The sequence below is a fragment of the Rhinolophus ferrumequinum genome, chromosome 2, assembly GCF_004115265.2.
Source record: "Rhinolophus ferrumequinum isolate MPI-CBG mRhiFer1 chromosome 2, mRhiFer1_v1.p, whole genome shotgun sequence".
NCBI lineage: Eukaryota > Metazoa > Chordata > Mammalia > Chiroptera > Rhinolophidae > Rhinolophus > Rhinolophus ferrumequinum.
The window spans coordinates 81880982-81908447 of NC_046285.1; the positions used below are offsets into that span (position 1 = coordinate 81880982).

At 38.8% G+C, this 27466-nt stretch overlaps 1 protein-coding gene across 4 annotated transcripts in view; it reads left to right on the forward strand.

The window, feature by feature from the left end:
• Positions 1–27466, forward strand: part of VEPH1 (ventricular zone expressed PH domain containing 1) — a 203339-nt gene that overhangs the window by 106678 nt on the left and 69195 nt on the right. For all 4 annotated transcript variants that reach the window (XM_033092130.1, XM_033092103.1, XM_033092111.1 and 1 more), the window contains 2 exons: positions 2896–3105; positions 3716–4113. In XM_033092130.1, the coding sequence (XP_032948021.1) occupies positions 2896–3105; positions 3716–4113 (608 nt within the window). The remainder of the gene's footprint in view (positions 1–2895; positions 3106–3715; positions 4114–27466) is intronic.

Genomic DNA, 27466 nt, shown 5'->3' on the forward strand with positions numbered 1-27466 from the left:
GCTGGGTGGGTACTAAATGACCCCTGAGGCCCCTGAGGCCTGGCTTTAGGGCTCCAGCTCCTAGGTGTGGCCGGTGGCCACCAGTTTAGCCCTTGTCCCCAACTTGTGCTGGGGGCATCTTCAGACAGAGCTCAGGAAGCTGGCGGAGGGTCTCCACTGCTTCTACTGGCCCAAAGAGACTTCTACTGGGAAGAAGAGGGCGAGGGAGAAGAACTGGAGGCTGAAACCTCCCTCCCTCCCAGCCTGGGGTGACTGGGGAGGAGCAGCAGACCCCTTCCGACTCCACGCCCACCCAGACCACAGCAACTAGTAAGGTCCAATCACTGGGACTCGTCACAATAACTGGAGGTGGAGGCTGGTCTTTAAAAAGAAAAGAGAGAGAGAGAGACAAAAAGGCTCTAGTCTCCTACAAGCTTTCCTTTTTTAAATAATGTTTTCTTTTTCAATTACAGTTGACATACAATCTTATCTTAGTTTCAGGAGTACAGCATAGTGATTAGACATTTATATAACTTACGGAGAGATCAGCCTGATAAGTCTATTACCCACCTGACACCATACACGGTCATTACAATATTAACGACTATATTCCCTATGCTGTACTTTACATCCCTGTGACTGTCTTTATACCTGGCAGTTTGTACAAGGGGAAGGGATTAAGACATCCTACGAGCTTTACAACAGGAGCTGTGGCCTTAGTAGAGAAAGCCGTGGCTTGGCAGGGAGAGATCCAGGAGACTAACTGCCCTGACCCATCTTTTTCCATCTAATTTCCTGCTGGTACTTTCTATGGGCCAAACCCAACCTCCTCCCCCAAAAAAAGTTCTTATTTTAACTGTTTTTATAACTGAGAGCTTCATGTAAATTTGTGAGAAATTATTCCTCTAACAACTCATATGTTTTGAGATTTAAAAATTTGTATAATGTTCAATATCTGATATATGCATATGGGGTATTCTTTGTGCTTTACTAATTTTTAAGTTTTGATAATCTCTATAGAAATTTCTGAAAGAAACTTCAAAAATAAAGGTAGTTTTCATTTTTGAAATGTGATTCCAAGGCACCAGAGAAATAGTTTTAGTTTTGTGACTATACACAGACTAACATGGATGGAAAATAAACTCCCGCCACCCACAGAATATCTCATCTTGAGAGGGTTCAGTGTATCTTTTAACATTACCCTTGGTAATCATCATGATTTGTAAAATACCATCTAATGATAGCACCATCTTGGTTTCATTTGGAATAGGAAATGAAACCATCTCTGGCCAGAAGATGTCCAAACCTTCCACATGTTTGTGGGCAGCCAGTGTCATGTATGTGTCAGAAAGAGAAGCATGTTCATGAGTACCCTTTATTCCCATATACTGGTTCTTGAAATCTACTCATGTGTATTTCAGTCAAGCATGGTATGGATCATAAATTTTCCATTATAAATGGAAAAAATACCACAGGAAGCTTATAAAAAGTATATAAAAATATATTTAAATTTTCTCCGCAATAGCATATGAGACATGAACAATGTCCTGGTTACCTAATGGATGATCTATTCCCGTTCCCAGCTTGCACCATTAACATCTGTCCCTGGGCTGGACTAACAGGAGGACTCCGACCACTGAGGACCTAAAACTAAGAACCCTCTCTCAGCCAGCCTCAAAGGCTGCTGATTCAACCCTGTCAACAAACCTTTCCCAGTGATCACCACAGACATGGCCCCAGAATGGGTGGAATGTAACTGAAAAAAAAAAAATGTGTCACCAGCACTTTTGTCTTGGTTTTTCTTTAAAAAGCCGTGCCTTAAAAAACAACAAAAAAAATGTATTTTCTCATCCTTACCAGGTTTACTTTGGTCCTTAGGAGAAAAGAGCCGTATGTTTGCAAAAGCCAGGATGTTTCTGTACGTTTGAGGCCTTTTCCTCAACCTCTAGGAAAAATGCTAAAGAAAATCAAGTAACTACACACAGACAAACCAACAGAACCGTTAAGGCATCTTATGGATTTCTAGGGATTATTAATGTCTGTGTTTTATAAGGACAATATTGATACTAACCCACATGATATGATTGATAGTGGTTGTTAAATAAAAATTAAAGTAGCTCTAGGCTGGCTCATACTAGAAGGCAGGTTAGGGGAGATAAACGCTGGCTTCTTTTCCATAATCATTCACCACCTTAGAGTATCAGAGAGCTATTTCTATAGCTTGTCCTTAGCTCTTCCTCTCTCTAAAACACGGTGTGTGCCCTTAGAGGGGTTCCAAAGTTATTCCACAAATAGCCCCTGCCTTCTTGACAGAGGTAATTTTAATGACCCATGGAATGTTTGATAGATTCTGCCATAAAAGATTATTTAGAACTATTAATATCATTCATGGAAAACCTCTTCCGTCCAACCTTTTATCATTCAGAAAGATGTTTCTTGCTTTGTACGATGAAAGAGTCACACTGATTTCCATAAAATTAACAAAACCATGAGTTTACACAGTCCATTTGAAATGTTCTTATTCTATCAATTTCAGTACCAACAGATCATGCATGTAAATGTTCTAGAAAATGTCTGGCATGAATTTCATATGAAAGGCATGTTTTTGGAATGCAGAATAGGAATATGGTTGATGACCATAAAAACTGCTTTTTATTCTCTGAACCCTTCAAAGGTATTTCTAATACAAAGTTGACATAAACACCAATGTTTCTAAACTTCTGGCAGAATAAGGTATAGAAACAATTTCAAAGATTTATGTTCATAGTTGTTACTCAATAAATATTTGTTAAGTGACTAACAAAAAAATTATCAGGTAAAGTTTTCAGTTCTGAATAAAAGACAGTTAGAGAGTAATGCTGCTCTAAAAAGTATATGTAACCAGCATGTAATGCAATGATTTTTTTATTCCTTTAGTAGAAAAACCAGCACTGAAATCGAATTCCCTGAGAAGCTAGAAGGAACCAAGCTCACCATAGCTGAAAATGAAGACCATGAAAAGCTCCAAGTTAAAATACAGGCTTTTGAAGATAAAATAAACGCTGAGAGCAATACCCCTGGCTCTATCAGAAGATATAGTTTGGGCCAAGTTTCCAAGGAAGAAAGAAAAGACATTAGATTTAACAGGTATAAATTTTGTTTGGCTGGTTTTTTAATGTATGTGATTCCTATTTGCTGTTAGTTTTTTTATCACACTCTTATGGGGTAGTTTTTAAATATCTTTTACCAGTAGCCACCCAAAGTTATTTTTGTGAATGAAATGATGAAATGTCATCCACAATGCTTTCATTATCCAAAGAAGCTTACTTTTTCAAAAGGAGACTACAAATGGAAAATAAGCCTATGGTTTATTTTTTAAAAAAACACTTCTAAAATTCTATAGATGTGCTAATACTGAGAATGATACTTATCAAAAGCTTCTCTTGATTTCTGATGAAAAAACTGAAACAAAAACAGAAAAAGGAATATAAATATGTAAGTCCACTATTTCCCAGGCAGTTTTGCTATGAAATTGATTTTTAAATCTTTGTTTTGGGAGGTGGCCTAGATCTGTAAAAGTTTGGCTTATTACCTAATTTGGTGGTCTATGTTTTATGAAACCTGTTAACAGCAACGATTTTAGGTTTCACATTCTAGAGGGAGGAACTTCTGCCCCAGTGTCATTCTTCTTTATTTTCCTTGTCAGTGAATGGTATCTCCACTTCTTGACCGTCTCAGCCTTCTCTTTATATTATAGGTCAAAGAGTTTGGCTTTGCACACTGTGCTGATAAAGGGCCTGAGTTCAGATGATGAAGAGCTTGTTGAGAGTGGAGATATACCAGCCAGCATCTCTCTTTCAGAAATAGATCCACTTAGCCAAGGCAATGACAAGTCACCCTTTAAGCTAGACCCCGACAGGTCACGGCTGGGAAGTTCTTCAGTTTCACACCCAAGTATTCTACATATAGAATCAGAGAATTTGCCAGAAATGATAAAAGAAAACTGCCAGGAAGAAACTCCAGAGACAACTCCAAGTCGTGTAGAATACCAAGATAAGCTCTACTTGCACTTAAGGAAGAACCTCAGCAGAGTGAAAGCATACGCTGTGGAAATCAGAAAGAAGATTCCAGTCCCCGATCAGTGTACCATTGACGGTAAGTGCTCTGAGCTCCCTCAACTTGAGAGATTTCAGACATCATGGAAAAAAGAAATTCTTAAATAACATAAATTGCCAAACCCTTCTCTGGATCTTTTGCAAAATAGATCATTTTGAAAACACCCTTACATTATTTTAATTGTTTTTTTTTAATTATTATTATTATTCCAGTAAGGTCAATAATCTTTTTGATTCCTGTTTGAATCTACTTAGGTGCTTTAATCTACCAACTCTAACTCTTTTTTCCAAACCTTAAGATGCATTGTTTCTGGTTCTCTGTTCCTAGCATTCGGGAAAATGCTGGAAAGGGGTCTGTGGCACCCAAAACAGGTTCTAGGGTAGTGGTTCAGCCAGAGACATTTTTCCATCCACATGATCATGCAAGAGAGCCATGCACAGAACTGAACTCTAAGAGATCTTTTTGTTTTTCCATTCATTCAACAAGCACTTATGAAGCTCCTACTGTGTGCCACGTGCTGTGCTAACGATTCAGCTTTGTATGAGATTCATCTATGACCCAAACAGATACAATCCCTGACATCTTGGAAATTAGAGTATAGAAAGAAAAGGGCAAAGCTCTTGTCAGGCAGTGATAGAGGTCAGGAGCCAGTGAGAATGTGAGCTAATCAGAAAACAAAGTTAAAAAAAGGAGGGCAGGGGCCAAGACTTCCCATATATAAAGGAGGCGCCCAAAAAGCTCGGGAACATTTTAAGCAATGACGGGATCAGTAACAATGTCTTGCCAAGCCGTGTTGAAGATGAGTTCAAAAGGAGTAAGGACTATTGATCACGTCTTTATTTATAATTTCGATATTTTGTTCATCATGGACTTTTTGTATTAATTTTGATTTTTAAAAATATTATTCATCTTGAGTACTAAATTTTCTGGTGCTCCCTTACATTTTGTCTCGCTCTGGTCTGGCCCTGGGAAAGATGATGGGTTTGAGACACAGGTACTAAAAATGGCAGAGTGCCCCAGGGTAGGCTCACCCTTCTGGTGGTAGGTTACACAAGTTTGGATGACCCAAAGGCACTGTCGGGCTTATTAGACCTTTCTACAAATGTTCTTAGGCAGCAGCCATGATCTTCCCTGGAGGTTTAGCTGAAGGTCCTAGCCCTCTCCTGGGACATGACATCTTTTCGCAGGCTGCAACCCTCATTGAAAAGCCAAGCAACCCACCTTTCAGAAAGAAACATAGCTAAAGGATACTGAATCCAATTCATATTCACCCATCTACTGACTCTCATTCTCTTCTAGGTTTAGGAACTAGGAGAGTTTTCCTGCTTTACTTGCTATTCTGTCTCCCACTCCATATCAGAGGAAAGAACATAATCTCATGTTAACAAAAAGAAAGGAGGTAGGGTTCAAGGGTTTGGTAATGACAAGTATTATTTAGTATGTCTGTATAGAATCTGACATTTTCAAAGGTGTTTACATTAATTTATTGACTAGCCTTTTCAAAACATTTTTTTAAATGGTGACACTAAAAGTGATATTGTTCGTATTCAATATAAGTTTCGGATAATTAAGTATACCAAGACTTGGGAACAGCTAAAATCAATAAAACTCAATGGACAAACTCTTTACAAATGTTTGTTTCAGTAATAACCTATGTTTTAAATGTAGAGATTGAAGAATTTAATATAACAGAGGTTAAGTGAATTTTCCAGTTTCACAGAGGAAGTCTGTAGCAAATATAAAGCCTGCCACATTTCCAACTACTAGAATAGTTTCTGGTTTTTGTTTTAAGTTTAGCCAAAAGCATTGAAGATATACTATACAGTGAGTTATAATCTTGTAAGAATGTGAAGAAATCCTGCAGAGTTATTTCAAGCATCTAGTTGTCAAAAACACATGATATTTCTTATTGCCTTGAATTATTCTGGGAATTTGAGAGTTAACTAGGTGACTTGGGGTTTTTTTCAAACTATTGAATGAATCCATCATATATATATATATATATATACATATATATTCTCTTTTGATGTTTCCACCAAGAATAACCTAGAACTGCGTATGTATTTTTAAGTTGACACTTTGGAATTCATTCATATTTTTGTAATTTCCTGGATGTTCCCAAGAAATTCCTTGCACAGATATATGTGTGAGGGATAGAAGATTTATATGACTCACCATAAATACATCCACCAAGAAAGGCCTCATGCTGACTGCAGGGGACATGTTGTTATGATTTCAATGATGGTGTAAACCATTCAGCAAAATGCCGGCAGTCATCTGGCTGACACAATTTTGCTTGTTCTCATGAGTTCACTCAGCTCAACAGTATCATGTGTCTTTCCTTAAAAATTTACTGAAGAAAGATTTAGGCTTAGAAACTGTGTTATATTGAATGTGTTGTTAGTACATAATGTTTTGTTGGGATTTGATCTTTCTTGTTAAATTATGCAAGGTGATCAAGAAACAGAGGGAGAAGTATGAAAACCACTTCCACAACATTGAAGTTAAAAAACACAAATAGCCAGCAGGAAACAAGAACAACAAAGCATTAAGAAAAATTTTAGACTGATGTTACAAAGTCCATACTATAAAAACGTGACAAAACAACCTTTAAAGAACTTCTTTTGGTATTGGTTTGAATCGTATACAAAACTGATATTCAACTTCCTTATTTTGACCTAAAAAAAATGGTTGAACCTAACACTTCAGTAATAAACTGTGTTGAAGGAACAGGTACCTCACTAATTACAATACAGCAGAAATCAATATGTAGTGAATCAAGGTCACAAACAGCTTTCTCATCCCAGTCATCCGTCTTATTTTTGCATGATACTGATCACACTGGGGAAAGGCAATGGAGTGTTAAGAGATCAGCACAACTCTATCATCATGTCTGGAAAAATTGTCAAACCCCAAGTCTTTTTTTATAAAGATTTTTATTAAAAATACAGCTAACATACAGTATTATATTAGTTTCAGGGGCACACCATTGTTATTCAACATTTGTATACATAAAGAAGTGATCACCATGATAAGTCCAGCAATATCTGACACCATACCACGCTGTCACAATAATATTGACTATATTCCCTATGCTGTACATTATATCCCCATGACTTATTTGTTTTATACCTCAAACTATGGACCTCTTAGTCCCCTTCCCCATTCCCAACCTTTTTAAAATTACCAATTATAGTTGACACTCAATAGTATTGTATATTATTTTCAGGTGTACACATAGTGGTTAGACACTTACATAATTTAAGCAGTGATCCCCCTGACTACTCTATACCCACCTGGCACTACACATAGCTATTACCGTATCATTGCCTATATTCCCTATGCTTTACTTTACATCCCCGTGACTGTTTTCTAACTACCAATTTGTACTTTTCAATCCCTTCACCTTTTTCACCCTACACCCAACCCCCTCCCATCTACCACCCCAACAAATCTAGTCCCCATCTGACACCATACATAGTTATTACAATATTACTGACTATGTTCCTAATGCTATACCCTACATCCCCATAACAACCACGTATCAGCCAATTTGTACTTCTTAATCCCTTCCCCTTCTTTCACCCACATCCTCCCTCCCCCTCCCATAAGGCAACCATCAAAATGTTTTCTGTACCTATGAGTTTGTTTCTGTTTTGTTTGCTAATTTTGTTCTTAGATTCCATATATAAATGAAATCACATTGCATCTGTCTCTCTTTGTCTGACACACTCCACTCAGCACAACACCCTCCAGGTCCATCCATGCCACTGCATATGGCAAGAACCCATTCCCTTCTATGGTCCAGCAATATTCCATTGTATATGAGTATGTACCACCTCTTCTTTATCCATTCACGCATCCAAAGACACCCAGGCCGCCTCCACACCTTGGCCATTGTAAACAATGCTGCAATGAACATATGGATGCATATGTCCCCTCGAAGTAGCATTTTAGATTTCTTCAGATAAATATCCTGAAGTGGGATTACTGGGTCTTTCATTGTCTCTTCTTATAGCCTTTGCTTTAAAGTCTATTTTGTCTGATATAAGAATTGCAACCCCAGCTTTTCTTGGGTCTTTTTTTTTTCATTTCCATTTTCATGAAATATATTTTCCATCCCTTTACTTTCTGTCTATGTGTGTCTTTCAATCTGAAGAGAGTCTCTTGTGGGCAGCCTATGTAAGGGTTTTGTTTTCTTATCTATTCAGCCCTCCTATGTATTTTGATTGTAGCATTTAATCCACTTATATTGAAAGAAATTGTTGATAGATATGTAGCTATTGCCATTTTCTCATTCATAATTCTGATCTTTTTTATTTCCATCTTTAAAAAGTTCCTCTAACATTCCTTGTAATGCTGGATTGGTGGTGATGAACTCCTTTAGCTTTTTCTTGTCTGGAAGCTCTTTATCTGTCCTTTGATTTTAAATGATAGCCTTGCTGGGTAGAGTAGTCTTTGTTGTATGTAGGTCCTTGCTTTTCATGACTTTGAGTATTTCCTGCCAATCCCTTCTAGTCCGCAAAGTTTCTGCTGAGAAATTAGCTGACAGTCTTATGGAGTCTCCATTATAAGTTACTAGTTGCCTTTCTCTTGCTGCTTTTAAGATTCTCTCTTTGTCTTTAACCTTTGCCATTTTAATTATAATGTGTCTTGGTGTGGGCCTGTTTGGGTTCATCCTGTTTGGGACTCTCTGCACTACCTAGACTTATATGTCTATTTCCTTCGCCAGGTTAGGAAAGTTTTCAGTCATTATTTCTTCAAATAGGTTCTCAATCTCTTGCTTTTTCTCTTGTCCTTCTGGAGCCCCTATGATGTGAATATTGTTACGCTTGATGCTGTTCCAGAGGTGTCTTAAACTATCCTCATTTTTTAAAAATCTTTTTTTCTTTTTTCTGTTCCAGTTTGGTGTTTTCTGCTACCTTGTCTTCCAAATCGCTGATTCGATCCTATGCTTCATGTTAGTCTGCTGGTGATTCCTTCTAGTATATTCTTCATTTCAGTTATTGTGTTCTTCACTTCTGACTGGTTCTTTTTTATGGTTTCTATGACCTTTCTTATGCTTGCTACTGTGTTTCTATCGCTTTGTTAAAGTTCTCACTAAGTTCCTTGAGCATCCTTATAGCCATTGTTTTGAACTCTGTCTCTGGAAAGTTGCTTGCCTCCATTTTGTTTAGTTTTTTTTTTTCTGGAGTTTCTCCTTTAATTTGGGACGTACTTCTTTGTTTCCTCATTTTGGCTGCCTCTGTGTGTTTTTTTCTATGTATTAAGGAGATCTTCTCTGTCTCCCCATCTTGCCGAGTGGCCTTATGTAGTAGGTGTCCTGTGGGGCCCAGTGGCACAGTCTCCCTGATCACCTTAGCCAGATGCTCCAGGAGTTACCCATTTGTGTGCGCTCCTGGTATAGCTGAGCCTTGATTGCTGTTGGCATGTCAGTGTGTGGGATTGACCCTCAGGCTGACTGGCTGTGGGTTTTGCCACGTCCTCAGCTTATGGGCTGCTGTGTGGGAGGCTTAACCCACTGAGTGGGATTCGCCCCAGTGGGCTCGGGTGATTGTCGAGACGACGCTTTATGTGTGCTACTTGTGCGGCTAATTGGGTGGTGCTGTGCTGCGGTCTAAAGCAAATCTCCGAGTATGTTGGTTCTGGGACCTCTTGGGAGGGGCTCTGGTGCAGGACCAAGTTACCCACTGTCTGTAATTGCCCGGGGCCTACTAGTAAGAGCTACAAAGTGATCCACAGTTTTTCACTTCCTGTGCTAAACCTAGAGGCACATGGGAGAGGCCACACAGTGAACTGAGGATGGCTGCCACCAGTACCAGGCTCGGGATAACTCTGCAAAATGCCAAAACACCCCTAAGCCTGCTGTCACCGGCCAGCTCCCTTAAGGTTCAGCCACTGATAAAGCCTCGTGTGGTACGGTACGCGAGTTGGGTGAGGCAAGGTCTCTAAGGAGTCACTAGAGTAGGAAGTATTGTGGTCACCAGACTCTGGTTTAGACTCTGGTTTTGGTGCCAGTGCTGAGCCTGGAGCTACTCAGCAAAAGCCTCAGAACACACCAAGGCCAGTCACCACCTGCCTGGGGCCCATTGACTCTGATAAGTTTCTAAGAAATAGTGCAATGCAGGAGGGGCTGGCTGCTTATGGAGAAAGTGCATCCAGCTGTGCATGAGTTAGATGTGATGAGATCCCAACTGAGTACGCAGGGTGGAGCAGCAGAGCTCACCAGGCCAATCAGATACAGATTTGGCCTGTGGGGGCAGGTTCAACATAAGAAAGATGGCGTCTGCCTGCTGGCTGCGCAGGAGAAGGGCTCCTCACTGGGAAAATGCCAACTGTCTTCCAGCCCTCCCCCGGTTGCTACACCCCTCAGTCTGCTCCCTGTATGTCTCAGAGAGTCACCATCCCTCCGCTGGAGCCCAAGGTAAGTGCCTGTGAGTGAGCGAGTCTGTGCACCGGCTATTTAAGAGGATGTCTGGGTTTCCCACAGCCTTCCATGCCACCTGAATGGTCAGAATTCCCAGTTTTTCACAGCCAGATGTTGTGGGGGCTCCTCTTTCTGGCACCAGTACTCTGGGCTGGGGAGGCTGATATGGGGGGTTAGGGTCCCTGACTTCTCCAAGGGGAACCTCCACGGCCGAGATAACCCTCCTGATTTTCAACCACCACAGAGCAGTTTGGGAACCATTTTGCATCTCTACCCCTCCTACCAGTCTCAACGTGGCTTCTTTTGTATATTTTTAGTTATAAGACTTCTGTTTGCTAGACTTGAGATGGTTCTCCAGGTTATTGTTCTGTAATTTAGTTGTAATTTTAATGTATTCACAGAAGCACAGTGTTTATCTACTCCGCCATCTTGGATCTCTACTCAAACCCCAAGTCTTATTGAGGTTGGGTTGGGTCAGCAGTGTCATTGTGGGTATGAAAGAGCCTGTTATTCCCAAGTCAGTAATTTTCTCCTGGTCCTTAGAGGCCTCTGGTACTGGTGCAGGTTTGCCAACCACTGCGAGTTATGCATTCATACGTAAAGTGATGATCTAATATCACTGCCTCACTGCCTGATTATATTTACATACAAGACCAAAGGAATCTAGTTCATCTGCCAAAGGGCATGTTAAAAAATCTGAATCACTGGTATTCATTTATGTGAACAAAAATGATTACAGGTTTAAAAAAAAACACATGATATTGAAATACATACTTGAAAATCTGGCCCATCACTGGAGTTCCATAAAGGATGATATAAAAGCTTACAAGAACCCATCAATGCTGCTTTGGTTAGCTTTGAAGTATTTCCTGATTGGGTGAAAATACATCCCATCTGTAGGGCATATCAACAAGCCTGACTTGCAGAAAGCTAATTTTAAAGCTAGTAATGTTGTCCTTTCTCTAATAGACCCACATAAGTTGATTTTTCTTGACTTGAACAGATAGAAGAATATACAAAACTGGAATAAAATCAAGTTCATTGTAAATATCAAAAAGCAGGTGCTATTTTCAGAGCTAAAATAAAGCTTCCTTATTGAAATTTTGCATGTAATCAAGTCCAACTTCACGTTGGGATGACAGGAGGAAGCACGCTGACACCAATCTTGACTTCTTTCTGCTCAGATGGTCCAGTCTGAGGAGTGGGGGTGGGTCATAATCGTAATACTCATCCACTTAACGTTTCTGGGGAGGCTGCCTTCTTTTTTAACTCCTTTGCTGTGATATTTGGATCTTTCTGAATGAACACTGACTGCAGCGTTCGAGTTTACCCCATGAGCTCAAAAACACGTTTCCCTCTACTGCAGAGTTTGAGTATATATGCATAAAATAGTCAAAATATCAACTTTTTATTTTTTGTCGATTTTTGACACATTTTGGGGGGGAAAAAAACTTGAAATCAATTAACTCCGTGAAAGGGTTAAAATACTATAGATTGGTTTCCTCATGAGACTAGGACCATGTATCCATGGGAGACTTGTAAGATCTGGAGGCAGAGAATAGTCCTAAAGCTTTTTCTGATGATTTGAGAGGGAAGAAGAGTAAATAGGAAGAGGTTACAAATTTCCTGATGCCTCATTGCACTGAAGTGGTCCCTTGGGCCTCTGTTAAACACTTGTTAGGGAAAATTTTTCTTGGTATTTTGGGATTTATCTTGAATTACCTTAATCACTACTTTCTATTTCTCCATAAAGTCAATTTTAGTCAAAAGCAGACAGATATACTATCGCTGGGTTCTCCTTTTTCCTTTCTCCTGCCACATTAATCTTGGTTCCAGTCACTTGCAGTGGCCCATGAGAAACATCCAAGTAATAAGGCTAAAGGAAGATCTACAAATCCTTTTGAAAAGATCCCCTCCAAACTCTTCTATTGAGTTAACACCAGATTACTGTTGGTCCGCAGACAAGAGAGGCTGAAAGTCCCAGGCAGGTAACCACATTACCAGTAAGGATGTTAAATCTACAATGTAATATGTTGCAAAGTCCCACTAGAGGACATCAAATAACTTCATTTTTCTTTAGTTAAATTTTCAAAAGCTTTTCCTTCTTAAAAAAGTATGATTTTCTTTGTTCAAATAAATAAAGTGCTCTAACTATGCTATTGTACAAAGGGGTGTGTTGCTTATCTGCATCTTGCCTTACCTGATATTTATCTATGGATAAGATGTATCTTTTTTTTTTTTTTTTTTTTTTTTTTTTAGTTTCAGGTGTACAAAACAATGTAATAGTTAGACATTTATCATTTGTATCCCTCACACAGTGATAACTCCCTCCCCCAATCCACTACCCCTCTGACATCGCACACAGCCATTACATTTCCACTGTCTCTATTCCTAATGCTGTACTCCGCTTCATGTAACTATATATATATATATATATATATATATTCATTATTGTTCAGCTTCGATAAGATGTATTTTAATCCAACTGGGAAACAGCTTAAAGTAAAACTGGTAAGCACATGTACACTCTTGGGCCATTTTGTATAGAAATTCAGAAAAGATTATCTGCCTGTAAATGAAATGAGTCATCTAAACCCTTGATATCGTGTCCACTTTGAGTATGTCCCTAGTAGGTTTAAAGGGACCTTGCTAATAAATAAACAGAAGCAAAACTAAATGCATAAATGGAGCAAAAATGCACAGGCAGGAGTACATTTCAATATATCTCACCCTAAATGTAGCCATATTAAAAGAAGAAGGAGAAGGAGAAAAAGAGGAGGTGATTTAGCAGCAGTAGTTTGCTGTGACATATTTCATAGTCTTAAATATTTTCTTCTAAAAAGTATTATTTTTAAAAATAGAAGATCGTATAGCATTATATTCATCCTCAGGAGTATTTTTATCTATGTTTAGGGAAGCTTGTATTTAGAGATTATTATCAGTTGTCTATTATTGTAGTTTGGAGACTGTCTTTACTCCAAAGGAGTAAAGCATTTGCTGTACAAAATGCTCCTGAGACACTGATGGTCCCAGCAGAAGAGTACATTCAGATCCATTTTGCCACAAACCAAATTTCAAGACAGTGAATGTTATTTTTCCATTTACTTCCTTCATGAAACTGGCAGTATATTCCCTATAGACGAACAAAATGGTCCCTGGTTATTATCAAATCTCATTTAAAAACCAAGCAAATCCATGTTTCTGAGCACTGTTGGTGATGAAGAGCTGGTAGCAGGAAACTAAAAAGAGATTATATGGCTGGATAAAGGGTTTCGTTATGATAGAGGGGAAAGAAAAAGAAGAAAAGATATTTTCCTCTTGTTTGCTCCACAACAACCATCAAACTTTAGATGATGTAGTATTTTAAAATATTTTTCCCCAAACATAAAGCAATTCCATAGTTAGCAATCAGGGTTCCAGACATATGATAGTTTGGCAGGCATTTATTGGTGTTACAGTCCATTTTCAGGGAGGAGCATGTTTACAAACTGCAGATGAGTCTATCGAAAGCAGACAGAGCCTCTGCCATGTGTTGGCAGGCCCACTTGGAGTGAGTGAAAAAACACGTTCCTGGATTTTCTCTGTCCACATGGGTGCCCTGGCCACATTAGAGACCGTTAAGAAATTATAAAATGCAATTTTTTTTGTTTGAAAAAAAAGATTCAGTGAACTTTTAAAAATAAATTGTTTTACAGAAAATAATCATTTTTCAGGTGCAATAGTCACATCAGTTATCCAACTCCATTAAAATATGATGCCACCATTAAAATGAGCCACAAATGCAAGAAATACGGGTATAATACCACTGCAGAAAATCTGAGTATGATTATGCTTCTCACCCTAAACCTCCTAATTTCTAAGTAGCCTTTTCAGATTGACTCCGTTCACTAGTAATATGCATTTAAGTTTCCTTCGCGTCTTTTCATGACTCGATAGCTCATTTCTTTTTAGTGTAGAGTAACATTCCATTGTATGGGCGTATCCACCATCGTAATATCACACAGAATAGTGTCACTGCCAAAAAATTCTCTGTGCTCTGCCCATTCATCCTGACTATTCATTCTTCATCCATTCATTCACTCACTCACTCATTCTACAAATACTTCTGAATGCCTGCTACATGCCCACATCATTCTAGAAACTTAGGAAACCTCAGTGAATAAAATAGGCAAATATCCTTGCTTTCACAGAGGCTGTTCTAGTGGGAAAAGACATACCATAAATAATAGAAATGATGTACAAGTATGTAGGGTCTTTGAAAGTGTTAATACTACTATAAAAGGAAAAACAGAGCTGCCTAAGAACTAGCACAAAGAAAAGAATATATATGGAGAGGGAGAGTTCTAGAAAGACACACATCAAACTATTGCACTGGTTTTCTCTGAAGAATCAGATTGGGGATGAGGGTTGAGGAAAGGGAGAGGGAGGGAGGAACTTGCACATTTTAAAGTATGCATTTCTGCAAGGTTTGGAAATTTTTTTAACACTAGTGTTTGGCTTCAGTAACAGAGACAGAGGCTGGTAACTTTTACCCAGGTGGTAACTCCAGACTCCCCAGCATCTTGTCTAACCAGAGTCTATAGAATTGGGTTTCAGCCCCAACTTGCGGTTTGGCAGTTTGAATTCCTCAAACAGGTTACTTCATCTCCTCAGCCACCACTTCCTCACCTTTATCCTAAGAGTGTATTACGGGATCATGGGTTTTCAACCTGTGCCCTTAAAGAGCTTCAGGAGCTCCTTTGAAGGGGTTCAGACCCCACCCTTTCCTCCTTTCCCTGCCCTGCAAACAGAGCCGTGCTGACTTGGCTGGGTTTACACATTGGCCTTCCTGATAGATGTTTAAACCAGGAATTCTACAGCTTAAACTTGAAAATCACTCAGTTGGATCATTTTTGAGGTCCCTTTTTAAGGTCATTTATGCTCTAAATTAATTATTTCTGACTGCCTTATGCCTGAGCTAGCAAAATATAAAATGTTGGTTATTTGGCCAAGCTCTTCATCAGCCTCAATTTTATATCTTCAATATAAAGTTAAGATAAAAAAACACTTTTCTTTCATGGTAATTTCTTGCCCTTTCTCCAGACATCTGTAGTAATCATCAATTTACTACAGTTTGTTGGGAGAAAATAGGCCACATTGTTCAATACTTTTGGGACTTGTCTCACTATCTGCTATAATTTATTAATATCTATCAAACAGCAAATTATGATCAGCAAATTAACGTGTTGTGCCTGCCCTGGCTGGTCTATTTCTAGTCAAATTGTTTGGTTTACCTTATTTAATGGAAACCAATCTTACTTCAAATCGTGTATGGGAGCCTATAAAATATATAATAAAATTAAAAGATGATTCACTGAATGTGAGGAGAAAAAAACAAACATACAGAAATAAAATGAATCCAGTAGTTATTTTTCAAGAATGTGTACCTGAACATTTCCACAATTGCTAAATGTGGTTTGCAAATTTACTTCTGAGCACCCTAATGGCCATAGTAAGAAGGGAAATAAAATCAGTTAAAAATCTACCGTGTTCATAAATAAAAGTATGATAATTGCCCAGGAGGAAAAAATGAAAGCCGTTTATTTATTTGGTTGATGACTACTGTACTCACTGAAGCTAGTTCATCAAAAGAGGTTTTACATTATGCAACAAACATGTAACCACTAAATATAACAATAGAGCAGTGTTTCTCAACTAGAGGCAATTTTGTCCCCAGGTTGGAGACTTTTGGTAATGTGTAGAGACATTTTTGGTTACCATAACTGGGAAAGGAGAGGTAGGTGCTACTGGCGTCTAGCAGATGCTGCTAAACATCCTAGAATGAATATAAGAGGTCTCCAAACAAAGAATTATCCAACCCAAAATATCATTTGTTTTTCAAAATGTGGTCCTTGGATCAGCAACATTGACATCACCTGGGTACCTATTAGAAATTCAGATTCTTAGGCCCATCCTAGACCTACTGGGTCAACATCTATAGTTTAATAAGATCCCTCAGGTGACTTGTAATGCACATTAAAATTTGAGAAGCACTATTACTACAGGAATGAGACATTCCAGCAGGAGATGAGTTTTCTTCTGAAGAACACTCCCAGACACCAGGCTCAGTTATCTGGATTGTTCATGGCACTCGATTTGTGGTTCCCGTTGTCCTTTGATTCTTCTTACAGAAAAGGGTAAATTGGCTTGGAAGACAAGGAACTCTACTTGTTTGTATGTTTGAATTTTTAGTGTGTGACCTAACTTTTTATGAACATGGTAGTTTTAACAGCTTTAAAAGACCTGCAAGTATCAAGTAGGTTTCAATCATGCTTGGCCACATTGTGTAAATGAATTTGAAACATATGAATTACATTTCCCTTAAACTATGCAGAGAATTAAGAGTAAGGAAAAAAGGAAAAAAAAAAAAAAGATGTGAGCTTTCCTAAACCCAAAACATTGAAAGGTCGATGGAGACATCTATATTCGAGGTCACCTATCATTGATATTTAAAGGTTAATCCAATTGGCCCTTATTCCTTTTAACAGGAACTGAATTACTGAATTCCTTGTATTTTGGACCATCTTTCTTCTATTGAATCTACATAATTTTTTTCTAAGTTCTTTTACAAAGAACCTTGAAAATATTTAAATAAAAGCTATCTTTTCCAATAAAAGTAGACAGTTAAGATTATTCCTACATCCCTGTCATGTCTTCCTACTGAATTTTTATTTTACAGTCATACCAGTTTATAAATAGTTACACCCTGGGGATTTTTGTTCGTTTTTTAGCAAAGCCTTTGAACTCTTATAAATAATTGAATCTACTGTAAAAAATTAAGATAAACAAAGAGGTATTCTTACAACATTGATATTGTACAATCTCTCCATAATTCCAATGTCAGATGTATATTAAACACTTGCGATGTTTGTTAATGTTTCTAGAAATTTTGTCATGTTACCTTTTGCATTCCCTGGACTATTGTATATTTTTAATTTATGTGCAATGAAAAGAATATTCTGTCTTCTTAAATTAATTCAGTAACTATATAAATTAAAGGGTTTATCTGAGAATTTAAAGCACTCAAATATGAGGAAATTTCCAAAGCAAAGAATAAAACAATAACATATCGCCATTCCTGCTTTGTTAGAGTGTTATCTGTGAATACCTTTAATGTAAACTATAGTGCCCTAATGGGTAAGGGAACCCATCTAAGTTCAAATTAGAAACTGGTTTTTCAAACATTTGGGGTTTAAAGAAATACCCAAATGCTTTTAGTCAAGCCTTGTTATTGTTAACTTTTGAACTCCTGCACGTTTTAAGGAGATATAATTCATGTGTTTCAAATTCATTTTCACTTTATCCATCAAGATATAGTTTGGCAAACTCTTCTGATCACTATGAGGTGTTTTACTGATAGCAGAAATCTCATCAAGAAATGACCTTTGCTGGTTAAGAGGAGACTTGTACCAGATTGCTGTAATGATGACACTACTGACTTCTGTAGGAAAAAAAAAAATCTGTTTTTGGTCTTGGTCACACACTTTTCTTCCATCTCAGATCTATTAGAAACAAACCAAAACCTAACCTGACATCGAATCTTGGAATCAGCTGGTTGTGGGCAAGGTTTGTACAGGAAGATGTGGATATAGGCCTCTCTACCCATTCACATTAAGTATAATTGGGCTTGGAACTACCGCCATGATACAGTGATGAGGGTTAGGGACCATAAAGCATCTGGGGAGAATTCCCCTTCTCTTTTCCAACCCAAAGTCTACACACTACCACCTTCTTGGGCAGGAGCCTCATATAATTTCTCCTAGTACTGCATGTCGTTGTCTTCTCACTCTTTCTCCCTTTCCTCTGGACAGAAGGGGTTGACATTCTCCAGAAAGATGAGGGTCTGGGGACACAAGGACTCAAAAGGGAGAGTGTGGGGGTGGGGTGTCCCCAATGAGTGGGCACCCCATGAGAGCAATCACAGCGTGCAGCTGCTTTGAAGCTGCTCACCCAATGCTAGTCCACACCAGCCCAGGAGGACAGCAGCCTGACATCTTCGGTGTCCAGCTAACCAGAGCAGAGAATTCCATGCTGCAGTGAGTCCAGCCAGGGTCAGCCCTGGCAGCCAGCTTAGCCTTCCTATGCCACCTGTCACTGCTTCATCAGATAAATAGCCTTCCCAAAATACCTCTTTGTGCCCTGGAAAGGGGCTTCCTGGAGCCTTTCACTCTCTTCATATGAAGTTCCCTGCTGGGCAAGCAGAAGCCCAGGGCACCAGGTATGGTCTCCTCAGCCTGTGGCGCCCTCAGCCAGGCACAAGGTGGGACAAGAGTCACACTTAGAGCCTGAAGCGAGTTCTTGGGCCTTGGAATAGAATTCAGGATGCCTTTTTCTAGGATTCCAATAGCTTGGCTTTTAGGGCTCTGGCTAAAATAACCCAGTTATCTAACATCCTCCACATTCACTCACCTTCTGAGAGACCCACGGAGAGTGTCGGGTGCGGAGTCCCAGAGCCAGAGTCAGAGTGGGGCATCCTCACCACTGAGACAAGGGCAGTCAGCGCCTTAGGTCTGAGCTGCTTTCCTTGTGACATCCCTGCAAGCCCTGCACCTTCTCTAACCTTAGGGCCAGGCACAGAGCAAGTGCTCGACACACACAGTGGAAGGAAGGAAGGAAGGAAGGAAGGAAGGAAGGAAAGGAGGAAGGAAAGGCATGGAACAGGCCTGCTCAGAACCTGACCTAGCAGGCAGTGTGTGTACCATTAATGTGTGAATGATTTGCAGTCTTTCTGTAAAATGGCCTTTGACACTGCATGTGACTTTTCACTCATGGTTAGGCTGAGAGTCTTAATTTAATTAGAAAAAGAAAAGTTAATTCGCTTGTTATACAACATAAAAGGTTGAAAAGCCACAGAAACTCCCACAAATAAAGAAATTACATCTCAAACTCCGCATTAAAAATGAGGCAAAATGGTGAATCATTCGCTGGGAGTATGTGCATGGTATTTTTCAAAACATTTGATATATTGAAGAAAATACTGAATTAGTGGAAATTCATAACTGTTAGTTCTTTTTAAGTAAATGAGCTTCGTTATAGTTATTCATAAAATTAGAGGAGAAGCGCAAGTGTGAAGCTCTTGGGTGGGGTAGTTAGTGGCATGGGTGCCAGCAGCCAGGGTGGAAGCCAGAAGTTTCTCTTTTATAATAGTGACCAATTCATTGCATATTCAAGAATTAAATGAGATAAACATCCCAAAAATATTACTCTTGATAGCTTTTAGTATTTTTGACTTGAAATTCAATCAGTCTGCACATTGCAGGCTCCAGCTGTCATGGACTTGAATTGCATATGGATTTTAATTTTTATCTGTAGGAGACTATGGAGTTGGGGAATGAGGGCACAATGTAGTTCCCCAAAACCCCCAACACCTATATTGAGGAAAGGCATGCACTGAGGGTAGAGGAGGCAGACTTCTCCTCCCCAGGACAGTTCCACAGATCTGTCACCTGTGGGGAGAATGATCTTATTCTCCAAACTGAAAATGGTATATGTGAGGTGCAAAAAAAACCAAACCACAGAACTATGTGCCAATTTATTTATATCCAATGGTTTTCAAACACAGTTCTCAGTTTCTGAGTACTTGGCACCCTGAGGTTGATATCGCCTGAAATTATTTTATGTATAAAACAAAATACATAAAGCTCATCACTTATCCCTCAGAAGGCTAGCCCACTATGGTCATAACTTTATGACAGCTGATAGAGTAATTGAATCTATCAACTAATAGCACAGCCCAATGTTAATCCATTTCCTGGTAGAAAAATGTTCCTAGTGAAGTTCAATTTTTTTTACAATTATGAAAGTATGATGTGCACTGGGAAATTTGGAAAGTAAAAAAAAAAAAGGATAAAGAAAATAATCCTTAATCTTACCATTTTACCATTGTTAGAAATTTTATATTTTTCCCTCCAGGACTTTTTCTATGTTTAAAATATTTTGACATTTTAGAGAAGGGCTGCTTTTCAAAGATACTCACTTTTTAAGCACGATGATGAAATTTGGGTTTGAAAAATGTGGACTAGTTTAGAAGTACAATTTAAGGATCTAAGCCAGAAATATGAAATTATAGTTACCTTTTGCTACAAAATTTTAGTAGGATAATGTTCTAAATGGAATATTTTTGTTGAAGCACTGGAAACAACAGACCTGCTTGTCAACTAAGATTTCTTTAATATGTGAAGAGTTGTCAGATTTCCCTCTATGAGAACATTTATCTCACAGCTATATTGGATAAAAGATACTGAATCTGGATTTGTACCTTTCTTTAAAAGGATGTTCTTTTGCCATACTTTAGTAAAATATATTTCTTTCCTGCCCATGGCATTCACTTTGACCCCAAGATTAAATGTAATAATTCCAAAATTTTTAACATTCTTCAAACAAATTTTAAATATAGAAAAATGTTTGCATCAAGTCTTGCAATGTTAAGCATTGTTATCAGCTTGCATTCTAGACCAGAGGTTGGCAAACTTGTTCTGTAAAATGCTGGATAGTAAATATTTCTGGACAGAGACAGGCTATATAGTCTCTGTTGCAACTACTCACTCAACTCTGTCATTGTCGTGTAAAAGCGTTTATAGATAATACATAAATGGGTGAGCATGACTATGTTCCAATAAAACTTTATTTAACAAATAAGCAGTGAGTCAGACTTGGCCCACAGCCATAGTTTATCAAGCCTTGTTCTAGGCAGTTCGTTTTTATTGACTACCACCTTCACCTGGAGTTTTGTGTTACATGGTGTTTAAGGATTTCTCACACCCCTCTTCTCTCTCTCTCTCTCTCTCTCTCTCTCTCTCTCTCTCTCTCTCTCTCTCTCTCTCTCTCTCTCTCTCACACACACACACACACACACACAAGACTTCCAGTTAACATGGCTGGTTGAGCACATGTTTATCTCCACTGCCACTAAAATTCCATTTAAATGATAATAAAGGAATTTAAAGGTGTAAGCTTAGGATAATGGAGGAGAAGACAGCAGACAAAGGATGTCACCAGAATGTTTGGCAGAATAAAGGAGATGCAAGCCTGGCAGTAAACAGTGCCTGAGTAATACCATTTATGGTTCAAGAGAGGCGCTACGTGAGAGGGATTTTGTACAATTGCGCTGAGATCTAGTGACCTAGTGTTGGAGGGGCAGCAAACTGCTTCTCAGGGAAGCTGGGTCCTAATCTGAGGCGGTGCCTGTCTGAGTTGCCACAATTGGCTAATTTGTAAAACTCCAGTAAATGGACGGGGGTTTAGTGGGGGCCTGACTCCAACTGTAAACGTTTTGGTATTCAATGAGCTTTTGGAATGAGAAGAATAGTACCAATAAGAACTAGCAGTTTTGACGCCCAGTGCTTTTACTGCTATTAAGCTATTCTGAAACCCTTTCCTTACAGTCTTCTTTCCACCATCCAAAGGAGCATTTGCTCATATTTGCAGTGTCATTTAGAATCCACTGATGAGATTCCATACATGAGGAAGGAAGGGCCCCCAAATCAGAAGACAAGAAAGGGCAGAAAGAACGCTGCTGGGATAGTCATTTGCATGCCTGGGTCTCTGTCCACAGAAGGAAGCCCCAGAAGGAGAGAAGCTGGTAGCTATGGTGCCCAGTTGGCTATTCGGGTGTCTCACTCCACAGCCCCATGTGAGTCCGGCAGACAAAGGCGGGGAGTTAGGAAGCTGTGTACTCTGTTGTGACAGATGACCCTTCAAGGGTCACTGGGGTCATATAGAATAGGCTTCACTAACTCTGAGCCAATAACTCCCATCTCTTTTTCCCAGCACAGTATTTGAAAAATTGATGAGGAAAAAAAATGCAAAGTTGACTGAGGGTTTTTTTGTGTGTGTGTGTGTTTTTTTTTTTGAGACAGACACTTTGTGTGCTCTGTTCTCTCTTTTGTCCCAAGGCAGACACTAGTTAAATTTGGGTCCTGCTTGTTCTACTCATAGGGAAATAAATTGGACTGCTTGGGTTATTACCACCACCATCACAGGATTGTCTTTCCTTTGATTTGATTTCCTTTCCTCATAATAAATCGTCCTATCTTCTCCCTCCCTTTGATGTTCTGTCTCCTTCCTCAATTCATTGTATTTTGCATTTCCTTATCCCATGCGCATTCCTTTCAGTCTTTAGTTTGGTCTCCTCTGAGAATGTCATACACAAAACACTCCCTAAGCTCCCATGCTCACAGACTTTGGGCTTTTCAACAGCAGCTTCTCAGAGACCATTTCACTGAGCATAGAGCACCATAATATCAATGAAGGTATTTAGGGGAGTGGGCTGGTTACTGATTTTCAGTTGTGACAGAAGGTAAAATTAAAATCAAATTCAGCAGCCCATCCTCTCCACGTGGATTAGGAAAGGAATGAAACACAGGGACCATGAACCTCTCCTGGCTGTGGAGCGTTACCTCTGCCATCATTTTCCACTAGATGCTGTCTGCTCATGGTGGTTCTCTAGCCTACTGGATCTTACATTAATGCGGACACCTAAGGGCCAGCTGCAGACAACCGGCAGTTGGTTACCCTTGGATTTATGCTAAGTGGTATTGGAGGGAAGACCAACTCAGCAAGACCAGACAGAGGTAAATAGTGGGCATTTGCCACGCTGATGCTGCAGGAAGAGCTTTAGCCAACCTCAGGTAAAGCAAGGTCCATGGTGGTTCAAGCAGGGTGGAAGAGTTATAATCTTAAAAAGGAAATAAAATTAACTCTACCACCTTTTGGTATACTCTTTATTACCATCTTATTCTTGGAGCACCATCTAGTCACATCATTTTCGATAAATTCGCTGGGTCTGATGTGAGTTGCTTTATATGAATGGGATCTCTTGAAGCTGGGGGACCTTAGGTCAGTCATTCCTCTATGTATGCTTGGGAATTAGACTACCCTGCTGCCGGAAATGGTTTTGAAGTTCTATTCTGAGAGTTGCCAATGAATCTCAGAGGTCACCCGGGCCAAGTTGGCTTTGAAGTCATCTATCATGGTCAAGGTTTATACAAATTTAAAAAGAAAAACAACAGGCGACCAGGTCTGGTGAGGTCTTTGAGGCCCGTGTGTGCCAGCCCCATTGTGCAGGTTCATTCTGACCACAGAGCCCAGACATGAACCACTTCCTCCTCCCCCCTAACCTCGCTCACTACTGCATGTCCTTTAGGTCTCAGCACAAACATCGCTTCCTGAAAGCAGCAGCCCTCTCTGACCAACCCCAATCTACATTAGCTGTTCCCGTATTGTTCTGGGGTGGGGGGCATTTTCCTGTTTTCTCCTTCATAGCACTTATCACATCTTCATTTTTGTGTATTATTCTTTATTGTTTGTCTCCCTCGCTAAACAAAATAGGTAACACATCTTTTATTTACTACTGCGTACCCAATGTCTATACTGCAGGAACCCAGTAAACCCATGTTGAATGAAAGCTTTTGAAAATTCCTATGAGTCTATGTCTATATTATATTAAATCCTTTCAGTAATATTTTGTTCTTTTTTTCCTTTTTTTTTCTTCCCACTGCTTTGAAGAAGCAGACCTTTAAAAGGAGCTCTACTGGCCCAGTTTAATCTTTGTATGTCTGGATATTTTTGGATTTTATTTTTATAGATTTTATTTTGATTACCTTTTTGCATTACCCTTTAAAAACAAACAAACAAGAAAAGAGGGAATTCCTTGTAAATTATTGAACAAAGAAATGTATGTATTATAAATAATAGAAATAGACCACCATTTGGTTGCCGCTGTTGGTTTGCCTTTGTATCAGTTTTGATATTAAGAGGCTGTAAATTGATGCTGACTGTATCTGGATGTGACTTATCCCTCTAGTTTTAGACTCCAGTAATTTCCCACATGGACTTGCTGTTTCTAAATGGGTCAACTTATTACTTGTAGGAATAGCTAACTTTACGAAGAATCATTATGGTGCTTACTGCATATTTGATGAATAAAAGAATAACTGAATAAATTATTTTGTATAATCCTGATGAGAAGTCAGCAGCCTAGTTATCATTGTCTTCGTTTTACAGACGAGAAAAATTCAGAAAATCAAATAGCCTGTCCAAGGTAACATAGCCAATAGGTAGCAGAGTGAGTCAGAACTCAACCCTGGAATCATGGCCTTGTCGCTACCTGTCTATCCCACACTTTCTTTATGAATGTATCATTTTCATCCCCCATCCGTGTTTTGACCCAGCTGTTGCTCCTCTAGGTGCCTTCTACTCCATTTATCTGGACCCGCCATTCATCAAATCTAGATCAAGTCTTACATCTTCAGGGATTTCAGTCACTACTGATCTTGCACTTTACCTTGGATTGCTATTTTTATATTCATATATTCCTACTATCTCTTTTTAAATTCTAAAACTCTCAATGAGTCTTTTTATAGTTTCAGTACCCAGCCCAATGTCCCATACTTGATAAATCCCCAAAATATTTGTTGATGATGATGGTATTCGATGTTTCCATGGTGCAGGATAACAAATGAAATCAACCTTCACAGCTACCCATATTGTTACAGCAACTTCATCAATGAAAAGTAATCTGTAACATCTTTCAGAATCTATGCTCTAAGAGTACATATGAAACAGTTCATATGAAAATATCCTCCTCAGAGGCTTTCAGTCATACTTGTAGTCTGCAGTGTTGAGTTTCCCTTAAGACTAGAATTACACTCTAAAATTAGCTTCCAACTTCATGGTATGTCCTCAGAACTGGGTGCACAAAATTAGTTGCTTTCTATTCAGTGAAACCTCATTTAGCAGTAGTGAATGAAACAAGATGCTCTCTAGTTTTCCATGTCAGATGCATGATTATGAAATCAGCTTGGAATAGATCTCTAGTGGATATCCTAGGAAAGCCAGGCTTGGGTAGGAGTTGCTAAAGCCACTTTCTTGCAAGAGCTTGAGAGAGTTGGAAACAGTTGATATATACCATGTGGAGGTCTCGTATATCTTGCACCAACCTATCTGACATAATTGAACCTCTTGGTAAATACATATCCCTCTCCCCAGAGTGTTTTCTTGAGGCTGTTGGCTGGTGGCTAGGCCAGAAGGTCTTTGTTCAGAACAGACAACTGAAGAGAGCAATGAGATAGATGGTTCACATGTAGAAGATCTTAGACCCATCCTTCTTTCCTTAGGGGAAAAAATGTAAGCAGACCCATTTTAGTGGAGTTTAATAATAAAATTTCCAAACGTTTTCTGTGCCCTAAATCTGGTTGTTGTTATACATTTTGCAGAATTTTAAAGTAATTGGTAGCACATGGAATGGTACCTGCAGGGGATCACGGCTTGACTGCTTTCTTTGCCTGCCTTGTTTGCCTCTGCACAACTTTTGGTAAATCTCTACATGGTAGAGCCAAATGTTTATTTAATGGTAGAGCCAAATGTTTATTTATAACACATGGGGTTCCACCAACTCAGTGTGATCACAAAGTGACTCTGTATCATTGCCAGAAATCAACTCTGTTAGCATCATGAAAAAATATATGTACAGAGGGTGCCAAAAAAATGTATACACATTTTAAGAAAGAAAAAAATTATTAATTGTAATACTCAACGTATGCCAATAAGAAAAGATGAATACAAGTCACGTTTGACTTCTGCAATTACAAGAGGTGCTCAAAGTGGTTACCATCAGCATCCAGACACTTCTGGTTACGGTGAACTACTGCTTGAGCATCGATAACATCTCTTAAAATGTGTGTACATTTTTGTAGCACCCCTAGTATATATACATATAGGTATGTGTGTATTTGATTTAAAATTCATATAAATTCTAAAATTACTTTTGTGTCTGCAAATTGTGCTAGCTCCTATAAAAAGATTCCATTTTTATTTCTGATCATATTGATAGATGTCTTTGTATTCTTACTGTTTGGACATCTAACTTGTGTTTGTCAGGCATCAAGAGTACATGGTAGGAAAAAGCTGACTTTTTCCAAATGAACTTACCCTGGAGGTTTATTGATGAATGAAGTGCTCAGGTTCCTCTTCGTAGGGCTGAGTCAAATTCCTCATCGCTATTGGAGGGTGCATTCTTTCTAGTGGTAACCAAAAGTTCACTGGAGAAGTAATAAAAGTACCAGTAGTAAAATTTAAAAATAAGTTCAATTTTAAATTAGTTTCATAATTTATGTCTTCATTATTCTCATTTGGGGGGGAGTATTGGGTAAATTCCTGAAAATACTAGAAATGACACTGAAGTTAACACAAAAATATGAACAATGTTACTTACAATAACCCTTTTCTGTAATTATAAGCAGTTAGTCACTCTATCAGAAATGATCCTTATTTGAGTACAATTTGTAAAGGTTGCTACTCATCTGTCTGTGCAATCAGGGGACCAGGAAAGTGACTACAGATGTCACTATTCAGGTACATCTCCTTCACAATTACTATGATGATTTTATATTTAAATTTGGACATTATAAGGACAAGGAAATAATTGTTAAAATATACATGACCATTTCTCAACAAGTTAAACATAGGATTACCTTATGGCCCAGCAATTCCATTCTTGGGTATATACCCAAAAGAATTGAAAACAAGTGTTCAAACAATGATATGCACATAAATATTCATAGCAGCTCTATTCTCAACAAACGAAAGGTAGAGAGACAACCCAAATGTCCATCAATGAATGAATGGATAAACAAAATGTAGCGTGTCCAACAATGAACTATTATTCAGCCATCAAAAGGAATACATGCCCGATACATGCTACAACATGGATAAACCTTGAAAATATTATGCTAAATGAAAGAAGCCAGGCACAAAAGACCTCATTTTATCTGACTTCATTTATATGAAATATCCAAAATAGGCAAATCCACAGAAACAAAATGCATATTTGTGGTTGTCAGGGGCTGGGGGCAGGAGAATGTAACTGCTTAATGGGTACTGGGTTTCCATTTGGAGTAATGAAAAAGTTCTGAAACTAGATAGAGA